Genomic DNA, 15,097 nt, shown 5'->3' with positions numbered 1-15,097 from the left:
AAAGGAAAGAAAGACAATACATAAATGGAAGTATCCTGTCTTCTTCCCATACATGCTGTGGATAAAAGCAAAGCAGGCTTAGGAGTGGCTGGAAGTCCAGCGGTAGGGAAGATGCCAGTTTAGGCAGGATGATCAGGAAGAGTCTGAAAGAAGGGAGGGAGCAAGGCAGGAGGTACCTGGGGAGGAATGTTCTGGGAGAGGGAACAGCAACAGCCAGGTGTCCTGAGGCAGAAGTGAGGAAGGGAGGAATGGCTGGTGCAGGAGGGGAGCAAAGAGACGGATGGGATGTTGGGCAATGAAGAACCTGGTAAACTACTGCCAATTCTACTACACCAACTCTGAGATGGAGAGACACTAGGGTCTTTTGACATGATCTGATGTGTGTGCCTAAAGGATCAAGCTGGCAGCAGAATGGAGAACAGACTGAGGGGTGGGAGGAGAAGCAGAGAGCCTGGTTTGGATGCCCTGGCAGGAATCCACACAAGGGGTGATGATGGCTTGGGCTAGGTAGTGGTAATGAGGTGGTTGGATTATAGACATGTTTGGAAGGTCAGAGCCAACAGATTTGCTGATGGTCTGAATGTAGGGTATGTCAGAAAGGAGGAGAGAGAAATCAAGGACAAATTCAAGGTTTTTGGTTTGAACAATTATCACATGCAATTGCCATACCCTGAGAATGGGAAAATTAGGCAGAAGCAGGTTTGTAGGCATATGGAATCAGGAGTTTAGTTTTGGACTTATTAAATCTCAATGCCTCTTAGGTATTCAAGTGAAGATACTGGACCAAGGTGGATATGAGTTGGATCCAGGAGAGAGGTCAGAAAGATAGGGAGGACCAGCAAAAGGACAGAGAAAGAGGGAAGGAAGAAGAAAACAACAACAAAAATTGGTTTTCTGGAAGCCAGTGACAAAAGGGATCAAGAAGGAGTGATCAATCATGTTAGAAGTGCCATCAGATTGGGCAAGAAGAGAACTGAGGGCAAACCATGCTGGATTAGGCAACAGGGATCCTCAGGTGGCCCCGGCAAGAGCAATTCCATGGGACCACTGGGGACCTGTAACAAATTGGAACAGATTCAAAAAAGTACAGGAGGGAAAGAAGTGCAGACAACTCTTTGAAGGAGTTTCACCATAAAGGGAAGTAGACAAATGGGCCAGTTCAATGGAAGGGAACATGGAGACAAGGGAGAGACTGTTATGATTACAGGAAATATTACTGTATGTTTCAAAGCTGATGCAAAAGGCGCAGTACAGGAGGAAAATCTGGTGATGCAGAAGGGCACACAAACATGAGAATGCTGTCTGTCCCTCTGCAGGGGAGAGAGTATGGCAAAGGAACAGGAATAGTTCATGTCTGCCAACCTAATGGAGGGAGGACAGAGAGACGGGAGCAGGTGTAGGCGGATTGTTAGTGCAGTAGTGGGACCATGAGGACATTCTCTTTGGATACTTCTTTTTCTTTAGTGAAATAAGCAAGATTTGTAGCTGGGGATTGCGAATGGGAATGAAATAGTGGACGCAGGAGAAGAGAGGAGAAGGTATAAAATGGTCATCAATATCTCATCAGATTTAGTAGACTACAATTTGAAGATTACCATTTAAGGAAATGCTGAAATTAGCATATAAAGTTTTTCTCAGAATATCTTTAACATTTTTAACTTTTTAAAATCAAATTTGTGTACTCAATATATAGATGCTATAGAAACCAAATAAAGCATAACTCCACAATTTGAGAACATTGTACAATGTGATCCATCCCTTTCCCACCAGTAAAAACTAGTACAATCAGTACAAATGGATAAAATATTTGTGGGGAGGTTTCCAGAAAATACCACATCAAAAAACAACTTGTTAATATATACTGATAAAGTAAATTTCCCAAGATGATGAGGGCTGGAATTGAAGCAGTGATGATAGAGAAGTGGACCAATTTATGATAAGGGAAAATTACTAGGACAAAATTCTCTAGGTTGAAAAGGGCAATTCAACTTTGCTTGATAGAAAAGAGCTTCAGAATATACAACTCTCTGTTCATATCTGTAAATGGTCTCTGGAATAGACTTATCTACCAGGAGAAAGAGTCCAATGTCAACGACCCATACTGGTCACCCTGCCCATGTAGCCTTCTGTACATTCATGTGCTGGCTTTTCTGTTTAGACATCAATTTCTTGTGAGTTTGGTTACGGCGAATTAACTCCCCAGAATAGGACTGTTCACAGATGACTTCACAGAATGAGAGTCCCAGCACTGAGAGTGCTTTTGAGACCATCAAGTTCAGCTTCTTTCAGCTACCAAACAGATTCTAGAACTGGAGAGTCTCCTCAAGGTTAGTACAAGAACAAATGCCTACCAAGTAAACTTTCTTCACAGAGATAGGAATAAATATCACAGTAAACTCAATCTGAAAAAGAAAGATAGTACAATCCATATGCCTTGTTGCCCCCTCCCCCACTCCCACCCTAAGGCCCTTATGAACATTTTACAACTTCTAGAATTGGGAAGAAATCTCTTGAATGAAACCAGTAGGCTTGGCTTTGAAAATCAAAATTATACAGACTCATTTTTATTGTTTAAGCATCTGTAGATAAAATGATTTGAGTGGAAACATTTCTTACAAGACATTGCTGAATTTTTAAAATTTGTTGGGATATTCCAGAGCAATTGTTGAATCTTCTAACAAAGAATGAAAAGGTCATCATTTATTCCTGCCTATAAAATCCATCTTCTGTTGGATTTTTATTTTTGAAACTCCTATTCATTTACATTTTCTTTTAAATTACTCCATTAAAATTTAATTTACCATGCCTAAATTTTGCTTTATGTCAGACTAATGTTAATATCAGTAACACCTTGCAGCATATAATTTAGAGATAAAAAAAATACTGCCTGAGGCCTAAATCTCAAATTCCTATTGTAAAATAACGCATAAATGCAGCAATCGCCATGTGCATTTACTTAGACTTTGGTGCCCACAATTAATACCACATGTAAAGAAAAATTCTAAAGCCAAAAAATGTTTGCCAAAATTAAATTAGCATTTGCATCAATTATTATTCTCTAGTTAATATGACAATGTATATTCCTTATTTGAATAGGTGTGATCTTTTGGTAACAAACACATTCTCTCTTGCTTAGTAACAATGCAATTTAGCAATTTTGGAGGATTACTGACCAAATTAACTTAAAGATGATATAGCTGCTGTCTGCTAACCCTGGTTTGTACCACGGGTAAAAGGAACTTACTTGCATTAATTTTCCACAAACTTAATTTATTAAAATTTAATTAATAAAAATTTAATTAGTAAGTTTTTCATGGGGAGATAGGCAGAATTTGAGCATCTGGATCTCAAGGGGTCACCATCTTTAGTTCAGAGCAAAACATAGTTGTTTTATCTGTGAATGTGTTGGTTCCTGTGTGAGTGTCACACATTGCCATTGTTCCAACCCCCTTCAAAGGGCACTGTCAGCTTCTCTTGGGGCTGGAAATTTTCTGTAGCTTTGCATCTGTTGTTCCCCAGCTGAGTGAGAATCTCATTCTACCAGTCAGGGCTGTGGGAGCCCCCTTTACTGTCTGACACATCTGTCTCCCTGGCCTGGCTTTTACCCTGAGGCTCATCCATCCAATGGTCTGCTTGACACCCACCTGAATGTCTAAGAGGCACCAAAAACTTCACAGGACTAAAAGTGAATGCTTGATTCTGCACCTCCCCAAACCTGTTCCACTATCCTCTCCTCATGTGGTTAAACCAAACCTCAGGGGTCACCCTCAAGTCCTCTTTTCCTCTGACCCTTACATCTAACCTATTGTCAAGTCCTTTCAGCTCTGCTCCTGCACCATCTCCATGGCCACGACCACATTCCGAGTCACTGCACCTTGAGTACACTTGTAATAACCTCCTATTCCTCTGGCTTCTACTTTTGCCCCCATTAATCCATTCTCCACCCAGCAATCTTTACAGAATAAATCCCAAGGTGGGCACAGCCATGCAAAAACACTCCAGTGGCCTCCCAAGGCCCAGGATTACAATGTGTGAGGCTTTTTATTGGTTTAGCATCTTTGCACGATGGTCATCTCAGTGGACTTTCTCTGCCACCCTACCAGACATGTCAACTCCCTCACACATCCTGAGACTGTGCTCTGCTTTACTCTGGTTCTCTGTAGCAGTCAGCACTAGCAAGCATATATATCTTACTTATTTATCTCGTGTACTGTCTTTGCCATCATAAGGAAAACTCCGCATGTTTTGCTGTTGGCTGCATCTGCAATTCCTAGACCAGGGCCTACCATACAGTGGGTTTTCACTAATAATTTTTGAGTAACTCACTTTTAAAATATCGTCCACTGGAATATAAGGACAGAGCCCTCTAGGGTATTCATTATGATCACCCCAGGACCTAAAAGGGTATGTGGCATACAGTGGGTTTATGCAACTACAGATGAACATAGGAAAGCTTCATGAAGATGCAGAAAGTCAGACAAGAAAGAGATGGAGGGAGTGGGAGAAGGTGGCCGACAAGAAATGAATCCAGTGAAGGAGACTACAGAGAAAACAAAGCACACTCCACTTTATATTTCAAAAAAGTCTTTCCTAAGCATACTTAAAACCTTCGTTATAAAAGTGAGGCTCTTAAAACTCTGAAGAGCCTACAGTGAGAGCCATGTGGTGGGTCCATCTAGACGGGGGCTCTGAGGGTCAGACGAGATCAGTGACCAGAGTGCTAGTCTTTATTTTCTTCTCAAAACCAGAGAGAAGTCATAGGGACCAGAAAAATGTTACTATACACAAAAGCAATTGTCTTACTTTAAACAGTATTTCTTGCTTGAGTTGAGGCATATGCATGAGGAACTGACTCTGTATATAAGTTAGAAAGGAAAAGGAAAATGCAAATAGTGGGTGGTGGGAAATCCAATTACAGAGAACACAGGAACATCAGAGAGAGCTTTCCAGGCAGAAGGGTTTCAGAGTACCTGTGCCTTCCCGTATCTTGCCCGTGGACTCTGTGGGTATTTGCGAACTAGTTCTTCAAATGCATTTACTGCTTCCTCGACTTTTCCCTGTGAGGAAGAGGCAATTGTATAAATACAATAAATTCAAATGCATAATGTTGTTTCAATATGGTTATTTAATGTTCACCAAGTAATTTTGTTAAGATTTTCTGGACTCCATTCTGAGTTTAAAGGCAGTTCTATCTAAGGTTTTAAAAAATTAGCTGTGTTATGGCAAACATAAAACTAGAAATGAACACAAATACACTTGTTTTTAAAAGCCAGAAACTTGACAGATGATGCAATAAGTCTTTGTGAGAGAAATTGCACTGTCCTCTATATGTACAGTTCCTATATGCATTCTTAAAGTATTTAAGTTTGAAGTTGGTGGAAAAATATTGCTGGCAGCCAGAATGTCTTGAAGTCTGCCCCAAAAAGACTGAAGAACCCGTTATGATGGTGGAGAATAAACACACAGGATGAGAGGGCCAGGTGGCCATGGTCCCTGAGCATCACCCGCTCATTTGGCTCAACTGGTTACTGGAGCGCCTCACGGCCTCCGTGTCATGTGACCCTCCCCAAAACTCAGGTGGGTCCTGAGAAGATGGTCTGAGCACCTTTGACAGATCTCTGACCACCACTGCACGAAAAGAAGCAGAGGATGTGCGACAGGCAGGCCTGGTGAGGATCTTGGGGGTGAGGAACCCTCTCCCGCCTCATCCATCCAGCATCATTCCACAGGGTGAGACAAGCATCTCTTGGTTTCTAATGGATACTGGCAGGTCAAGCATCTTGGGAACAACGGGATAGGACAGGTTTTCCTGAGCTGAACTTTCGCAGGTACTGGGGCTCCCTGTAAGTTGACAAATCCATTCACCCCACCTGTAAATGCAAGCCCCTGTGGTTGGTAGGCTTTGACCTTGACTGGGAGTTTTCACACAACAAAGGTCACCTCACGAAGGTGCTGTGCGAAGCTGCCTGGATATACCATTCACTGTTACACCTCCTTCTGACTTGACGAAATAGTGAGGAATCAGGCAAGAACCATCTTGAAATTCCTTAAAGCCATTCCTTTAGGTAAATTCCACTGAAGGAGGGCTGCTTCTCCCTCTCCCACGCCCATAAGGGCCAAGGGGCTGGTGGGAAACACACTCACAGTGCAGTGGCTCTGGAGCCACACCAACTGGTCAGTCTGGGCCCCACCACTTAGGATGTATTCACTTATGGCAAGTTACTTATGACTTTGTCTTGGGTGTCTCATCTGTGAAATGGGCACTTTGAGGGCATTCAGCTACCTGGGGGCTGCTGTGAAGGTTACATCTGAGAACAAACATAAAGTGCTTGTAGACACTGCTGAGAACACAGAAAGCACTGAACGGTGCTAGCTCTGGTTATTATTACCAGATAGGTGGGATGTGTGTGCCAGCACATGCTAATGTGGCCTATCCCAGGTAAGTCTCTTCCCTGACAGATGGGCAGGTTAATGCAAAGAGAATGAGGACTTGGATGTAGAGAGAAATCAAGCTGGGAACACATTCTCTAAGTCATACTTATTGCCAGAAAACATTGTTTCACTTTTTAAAATATGCTGTCCCTCTCACAATATTTTCTTAAGGATTTTAAAAGGCAGTTTTAGATTTACAGTGAGATTGAAAGTACAGGGATTTCCCATATACCCCTACCCCCCATACACAGAGCTTTCCCCACCATCAATATCTTGCACCCAAGGGTACATGTGTTATAACTGCCACTCCAACAATAACGCATCATAATCACTCAAAGCCCCAGGGTTTGCCTAAGGGCCACGCTGGGTGTTGTACATTCTGTGGGTTTGGACAGATGTATAATGACATGCATCCACCATTACAGTGTCATGAGGAGCAGTTTCACTCCCTAAAAATCCTCTGTGCTATTCATCCCTCCCCCGGCCCCCACTCACCCCTGCGAACCACTGATCTTTTTACTGTCTCCATAGTTGTGCCTTTTCCAAAATGTCATACAGTTGGAACCAAACAGCATGCAGCCTTTTCCAATTGGCTTAATAATATACATTTAAGGTTCCTCCATGTCTTTCTGTGTCTTGATAGCTCATTTCTTTTTAGCTGCTATAAACATCCATGTGCAGGTTTTTGTGTGGACATAAGTTTTCAACTCCTGTGGTAAACACCAAGGAGTGGGGTTTCTGGATCACATGGTAAGAGTATGTTTAATTTTGTAAGAAACCACCAAACTGTCTTCCACAGTGGCTGCACCACTTTGCATCCCCCAGCAGCAAGTGAGAGCTCCTCTTGCTCTGCAGCCCTGCCATTGGTTTTGTCAGTGATCCGGAATTTAGTCATTCTAGTAGGTGTGCAGCGGTATCTTCCTGTTGTAATTTGCATCTCCCTGAGGACATATGATGTGGACCATCTTTTCACAGGCTTATTTGCCATCTGTATATCTTCCTGGGTGATGTGCCTTGTCAAAGTCTTTGGTTTTTTTAAAAATTGGAATGTTTGTTTTCTTACTGTTGAGTTTTAAGAGCTCTTTGTATATTTTGGATGACAGTGTTTAATACCACTTTTGGTTTCTTCTGTGAATGATATTAAGGGATGAAGAATTCATGCTAAATATCTTTCTCTGGGTGACTTTGTTCTAAGTATCCTGTGTTAGTTTCCCATGGCTGCTGTAACACATCACCACAAGCTAGTTGGCTGAAAGCAACAGAAATTAATTCTCTCACAGTGCTGGAGAACAGAAGCCTAAAATCAGTTTTGCTGGGCTGAAATCAAAGTGTCAGCAGGGCTGTATTTCCTCTGCAGACCTTTCCTCTTCTGTCTGTGTCAATTCTCCATTTGCGTCTCTTGTAAGGACACATTTGGGGCCTTTGATCGTCAATTTTATGTGTCAAACTTGACTGGGCTAAGGGATGCCCAGAGAGCTGTTAGCACATTATTTCTAGGTGTGTCCACAAAGGTATCTCCAGGAGAGACTAACATTTGACTCAGTAGACCAAATAAAGAAGACTGCTCTCACGACTTTGGAAATATGCATTTGACTGTATTCAGGGCCCAGAGGGATAACCCAGGATAATCTGCCCATCTCCAGATCCTTCACTTAATTATATCATTCACCAAATATAGTAACATTTACAGGTTCCAGGGTTAGGTCATGGATATCTTTTGAGGGACCATTTTTAGCCTTATGCTTATGCAATAGAAATTGCAAATGTTGATGCTATTTTTGTGAAAATCATGCATACACCATTACCAGATCTAAGCAAAGAAATAACAATATTCATAACAAATATGCTGAAGTATTACATTCCTGCTTGATACTCCCTTAGTTGGCCATCAATAATGGGTTATTTTGGCTCTGGCCTAAGCATCCTTAGGTTCCCCTGAAGACAGAGGCCTTCCTCAGGGATTGTCAGCCCTGCTCCACCTCAGCTGTCTGACAAAGTATAGGTGTTTGCACTTAGTCTGAAAGAATTTCCCTTCCCCACATTCTTACTAAAGAGTATAGCTCCTGACACTATTATGCAATTCTTAGTAAGAAACTCAACTGCAAGATACAATGCTTGTAGACAACTGTCTGAAAACCATCTGTTCTTAAACACAGCTTATATTTTATGATAGGGCCAAGACAGGCAGTTGGAGAGTCATGTACTTGGGCCCCACTGCTCTGGCACAAGGCCAGCGGGCTGCACTGAAGGACATTAAGACCCACCCCTTCAGATGTACTGTAGGATCTGCTGGTGTGGATGCTGGGGAGGGAGCTGTACCATCCCTCAGTGCCCCCTTATAAAGATCTAGAGCAGGATGTTTCTGTCTGGACTCCATATAGCAGAGCTATTCTGATGAACTCTATTAATCTTCTGGTGTGAACATACCCACTTTGTTCTGCTATGATTTACTTCATTCCCAGCACCATTTAGGGCTTGTGGTGCAAACTTTTGTGTGTTGACTTTATTCTGGCTTTAAGTTTTCTCTTCTTTTTTTTTTTTTCCACTTGTAACACAATCATAATACATGATTCCAACAACTAAATGAACATTTCAGTGTATCATTTCAAAGCCTTTTTCTAGGGGCAAGGAGGAGTTTGAAACAATATATACTATTTTATAAAAACAGATGACTGCCATGTGATCTGATCTACACATTTTTGAAGGGAGGAGAAAATGACCTCACACTTTTCCTGTAGCTTAATCCATGAAGCTCAGCCTTCATGAACTGCGACTGGACCCCCTGCCCAGAGCATGCCTGAGCTCAGCCTCAGCGACTCCTGCGAAGCTGGTTGCATCACTTGAAAATACCAGCCATAAAAACAACCCTAAAGCACTTCATTATGCTGACGACTCACTCAATAATATGGCTCCCTGTTGTTTCAGAAGCAAGAATTGCCCATGTGGCTATTTTTTCTCCTTTATTTATTCTGTTAGAGATTCAGGATGTTCCTTGAGGAAAGCATCATAATTTCTCCAAATAAGCAAAAACCAGAGAAAACCCCGTGGACTGTTCCTGCACTTTTATGTCCCACTGACTTATCTGTCCCTGGATAACTGAGCCATTCTTTACCATTCATTATAATTACATAAAAAATCCTTCTCTAAAGCTGTTCATTTGTTCTTCATCCCAAGTCACCTGTAAAATAGGCAACCCCCATTTTCATGGCATTTAGTTCAGACAAAGTGGAGGATGCCAAACAAGGTAGTGAAAAAGGAAGATTACCACTTCATTTCTATTAAGAAATAAACATTTCCTACAAAGAGTAGATGGCTTAATTTTATCAAGTTAAATAAGACAGACTCAGAAAATCATTCCATGTGGTTAAATTTGGGGGCAGTGCTTCAAGATTCCCCGCAGTTATCACATTCTGATTGGCTGCTGAGGAGGGAAAGCCAGTTGTGGCATGATAACCTAGTCTAATGCTAGTTGCAGAGATGGCCATGCTCGCTGGTACATTTCCAATATATGTGTGGAAGGGAAGCCCAATCTTGTCCCACTTTCATTTCTAACTGGGTGCTTTTTTTGTTGCTTGTTTACTTTTAGTCTCTTGTGCTTTTTTTGCAACCAATGTCTGTTTGATAAAAAAGTGTAGTACAGGAAAACTAACACTCATTACACCAGGTCTAATTCAAGTACAGAAGAGAAAAAAGAAAAATCCATGAAAAACAAATAGATGATTAAATGTAAATGTCATCAAATATATTATAATAAATATTTGACCTGATAAGTAGATGAAAAAGACAAAATTAAGAGAACAAATAACTTCAATCTAGTGTCAATTCATGTTTTTTTAAATAAAACTGCAATATCTACAAATCCAAATATATTTCAAATGAACTGACTGACAACACAGTAAGCATAAAATAGTCACCCTGAAAACTGGAAGTGCAAGAGAGTAACTCCATGTGAGAATAACACGAGCCTGATGGCATTTCACCTGAAAGTACCTATCGTAAGAGTACTGGGCTAATCTATTTTTCCTTTTGCATTGAGGTACTATAAAATTGCAAGCTTTCACTTGAATGGTACCTGACAGTGTTGATGCTTTTTTGGAAAAATAAATCTCATTTGATCTTCATAAAAACCAAGAAGAATACTTATTATCCTTATTTTTTAAAATAAGGAAACCGAGGTTCAGGATGGTCAAGTGGTTTGCCCGAAGCCACACAACTAGAAAGTGACAGCAGTGGCTGACTCCCAAGTTGGCTGACCTGAAGGTGAGTTCTATTCCTGTTTGGCCATACAGCTGTACCTGTTTTGATTTGATTCATTTCACATGGAATGATGATGTATCTGGGGAAATATCCACTCTATTCAAAGGCTGTTTCTTTAACATTAAAAAAAAAAACAAATTAAGAGTAATGCCTAAGTTTGTTTAACAACTAAACCATTGCATATTTCTGCGCAAAACAAAAATATCAACCTACCCTTTTACGGAGTTTTTCTGCAGCATCAAGTTCAGCTTTAATAGTCTTATCAAATTTATTTAAGAGTTTAGGCTTCTTTTTCTTAACTGAAAGAAAAAAGAGGTTTTTATTTTTTATATTTTTGTCCAGAAACAGTTATTAAGAATAGTGATTTACAAGTAATGAGAAACCTAGCCTTGGTCCCGAACCTGTAGCTGCAGGAGCAAGCACTGCCCTGGCTAATCTCTCTCCCTCCCCCACCCGACACCCTCGTATGACAGTCGGTCACTGCCAAGTCACTGGGAGACAATGTGGGCTCAGACTCTCAAAGGCGTTCTTGCAAGACTGGGTGGGCTGGTATCCTGCAACTCTCAGGGATATTGGCCTAGTTTCCAAATAAAGGTGGTAAGAATGATTTCTAAACTCTTGGGATCAACTACTTGGCTAAATCCAAAAGAGAACTTAAAATAATTTTTGACTCCATCTAAGTTTCTGATCAGATAAAAATAAAAATGGGATGCTACTGTCAAGTCAAGTAAAATAGCATTTCTTAGTTTAGTTCTCAAGGCCCTTCCATTGCATCATGGACCTACCACTCCCAGCTATATTCCATACATCAGCCAAACTGGACAACCCCATGTTCCCCAAATGAGCTTTACACCATTTCTGATGCTACTTTCCCCAAGTAAAATGGTCCATTCCTTATCAAAACATTCCCATCCTCAACAACTAGCTCAAATTACACTCAAAGTTTCTCCAGATATCCATCTCTTAAGTGCTCAGTTCCCCCTCCCCCACCCCCTTGAACGAAATCCACAGCACCCTGCACATCTCTCGTCTGCCCCTTCCCCACATGACTCATGTATGACCATTTGTGCACTTGGTCCTCTTCCAAACTATAAGCTCCTGCAGAGTGGCATCACGTCTTAGATGCAGAGTGAATCTATTCATGCTAACTTAGCATGAAGTCACATTGGCAGGTTGAGGGGATGTCCTGCTGGTGCACACCTGGCAGTGCCTGAGGACTAGACCATGCCCAGTGCTCTTGGAAGCCCAGAGCAAAGAACCCCTCTGAGGGCTCAGGGGAGAGATGAGGGTAAGTCAGATGTCCCAGATAGAGAAAGAGGTGGTGGAGGGGGCAGTGAGAGAGCAGGGAGAGAGAAGGGGGTCAGAAGAGAACCTCCACAATGTTCTGACACTAAACCTATGAATTCAATTGTCCCTGCTCTGTCACCAAGGAGGAGGGGCTCTCCCTCCTAAAGCTGCCCCTTCCCCACAGACACCTCCCCTCCACACTTTCACATCTCGCCTCCGCACTTGCCTGCTCTTTGAGCCCCTGTCACCATTTACTAGTGCTGAAGCCTCTGCCATTTAAAGCAAACCAACCATCCAACCGAGACAAACCTCAACCTCTTCTCCCCCACCTGCCGTCTGCTCTTCCCCTCCCCTCATGCCTGGCTTCCACTCAGCCCACAGTACTCTGGCCTCCTTGCCCCACACATGGGCAAAAGCAAATAAATCTTCTGGAAGGAAGGGGAGCTCAGGGGTGAAGAGTCAAATGGCAGGGCTCTGAGTCCCAGCTCTGTGACCTTAGCCGAGCTGGTAATAAACTTTCCTGACCCCCACTTTCCCAGTCTGTAAAATGGGGGGTAGTGTTTCTGAGAATTAACTCGGTACTGTACATGAGAAACAGCACAGTGCCTGGCGTATACTGAGTGCTCTTCACCTGAGAGCTGACAATGCCTATGGCCCTCTCTGCAAGGCCATTTGTTCCATTTACTTCCTATCCTACCAGACCCCTCTGCAGCAGCTGACACAGCTGACCTCCCTCCTTCCTGAGATGGTCCATCTACTTGGCTTCTGTGCTGCCCACTCCCCCAGTTCTCCTTACTCTCTGGCCTCTCCATTTCCTCCCTGTCTCTTCCGGGGCTCCTGCCCTCTGCTGATCCCTGGAACACTGTGCTCTTCAGGCTCAGTCTTTAGCCCTCCCTCTAAAGGGCTTGAGTTGTTTAATTTCCAAAGTGAGCTGCAAATTAACTTGTGAGCTTTCTCTTGCATTACAAAAATAACAAACTAAGTGTCTATGATTTATGGCACAAATGCCTCAAGCTCAGTAGATCAGAAATGGAATTGTTATTGCTCACGAATCTATTCTTTCTCATAATTTTTACTATTTCAGAGCATGGCGCCATATTCCTCTGTTCAAATCACAAAACTGCTTAGAAATGGCAAGTAAAACAGAACAAAGAAGGAAGACTATCCCAACAGAAACTGAGTGGAATTGCTATTATTTTTTTAGCATTCACTCTGGGCCAGTCTCCACGTGGGGGGCTGTACATCTATCTCCTTTTATTCTGTCAACTCCTAGACCCAGGGCATTTAACTTTACAAAAGTGGCCACTGGGGTTCCAAAAGGGTTAATCGCTTAACACCTCCCCTCTCTCATCTACATGGGAGGGAGGGAACACTTATTTCCCACTTAAATGGTTTCCAAAAGGAGGGAACTTTTCTAAACACGCTTAGCCTCTTGCGCCTTCCCACAGGGGGCTCGTGTGGCTTGTCTGATTCCTGAGTTGAGGGAAGAGGCAAGCCTATGTAGCTCAGCATCCACCCCCGCCCCACCTGCCCCCTGTCTTCCTCCCCAAAGTTGACACACATCCCACGGGGAGGCCCCCATGAGGAGAGCTGCTGCTGCTGGGGTGGGTGGGTGTCTAATTCTGGGGCTCAATACGAATACTTATTATTCATCTCATGCTCATCATGGCTTATCTAGGCCCCACCCTTCAAGTCAGCTCTCTTCAGTGGTAAAGTGACACTCCAAACACCCTTCCTTTATTTCATTCCTGGTGCATTTCTAAAATTGCTATGTTCTTTTGTTTGTTTATTCCACCCTTCTTTTCTCTTGTCTCCAAACCCTCAAGCTCCCTATTGTTGAAAAATAGAAACATCTAAAGCAGAGACTGAAAAAATAGTGAATAATGGGCATGTTCAACTATATGTCATTATATGTTAGCATATGTGCTGAGGACATAGAAAATGAACTGACATTTGACTGCGATGTGGATTTACAGTGGGGAGAGTTAGTGTCTTGTCATCTCAGCATTGACTGAAGTCTCTCAATTGTTCACTTCGTTTTGCAGCAGTATCTGGCAGCAGAATGTCAGTGGGATCACGAAAGCCTGACATGCATAGTAAATGTATATAAAGCCTAAGGCAACTTTCCCAACTGTAGAAAACATAGATCTCTTCCTTTTTGTTCTGGGGTGGGGGTAGGGGCACATGCTGAGCTGCAGAAACACTGGGTTCTCATGACTCCTGATGGACCAGGGAAACTCTCAGGTTCTCTGGGCCCCAGTTTACTCATCTACAGATGAATGACTTGGGCTGGTTCTCTTAAGATATGTGAACTAGGAAATCCTGTGCTTCTATTTTCCAGTTGATTTATATCATGTTAATAATCTTTGGAAGTAGACCTAGAAGGTACTAGAATGGATTGTTAATGTTGAATATAAATTTTTTAAAGTGGTTCAGGAGGAAGCTGTTTATATTCTATTACACTGTATTTTTTTAAATCACTGTCATTACAAGGTATTTTATCCTCTTCCAAAACTACCAAGTAGGAAAAAAAGTACATTTTGGTTGCATTTCAGACCCTTAGTTCCCTTGCCATGCCATGGCTGAAACATTAGGTGGAAATAAAAAGGAAAATAAGGAAAATAAAAGAATAATTAAAGGTGTGAAAAAAGCACTAAAGATGCATAGATTATAAAGAAATTAATTTTGATCCTCTTTTATTTCCCCTTGGTCCACAGAAGATGTTTTTATATTATGGTGCACAGGGAATGAACCAGCAATGAAAAGACACAGAATCTCCATATTACTCTACTTCCCAGGCTTGTTCCACTGAAGAAAGTGATGAGAATTGTATGTCTCCCACATGGTAGACAGAAAAGCAACTTCCTAACCAGTCCCCGTACTTCCAGTCTGTCCATAGGCTCCACACTGTCCTGAGGATTCTTCTGTCCATTCTCTTAATGCTAAAAATACCCTTATGGATCCTCTGAACATACAAAATAAAAACCAATTCCATCCACAGGATGCCATCCTAGAGATCCTGTTCTAGTTACCTACTTAAGAGGAATGAAAACATACAGCCACACAAAGACTCATGTGCACATGCAGTGCAGCACTGTTCCTATCAGCCAAAAAGTAGAGA

The 15,097-nt window shown here is 42.2% G+C and overlaps 1 protein-coding gene across 6 annotated transcripts in view; it reads right to left on the bottom strand.

Annotated features, from left to right (window-relative positions):
- The window catches only part of ASPH (aspartate beta-hydroxylase), a 238,562-nt gene that overhangs the window by 87,732 nt on the left and 135,733 nt on the right, over positions 1–15,097 (bottom strand). For all 6 annotated transcript variants that reach the window (XM_036907524.2, XM_036907525.2, XM_036907530.2 and 3 more), the window contains 2 exons: positions 10,903–10,988; positions 4,971–5,057 (listed from right to left, as the gene is read on the bottom strand). In XM_036907524.2, coding sequence (XP_036763419.2) covers positions 4,971–5,057; positions 10,903–10,988 — 173 coding nt within the window. The remainder of the gene's footprint in view (positions 1–4,970; positions 5,058–10,902; positions 10,989–15,097) is intronic.

The sequence above is a fragment of the Manis pentadactyla genome, chromosome 3 (genome assembly GCF_030020395.1).
Source record: "Manis pentadactyla isolate mManPen7 chromosome 3, mManPen7.hap1, whole genome shotgun sequence".
Taxonomy (NCBI): domain Eukaryota; kingdom Metazoa; phylum Chordata; class Mammalia; order Pholidota; family Manidae; genus Manis; species Manis pentadactyla.
This window is presented reverse-complemented; position numbering and strand designations above follow the sequence as displayed.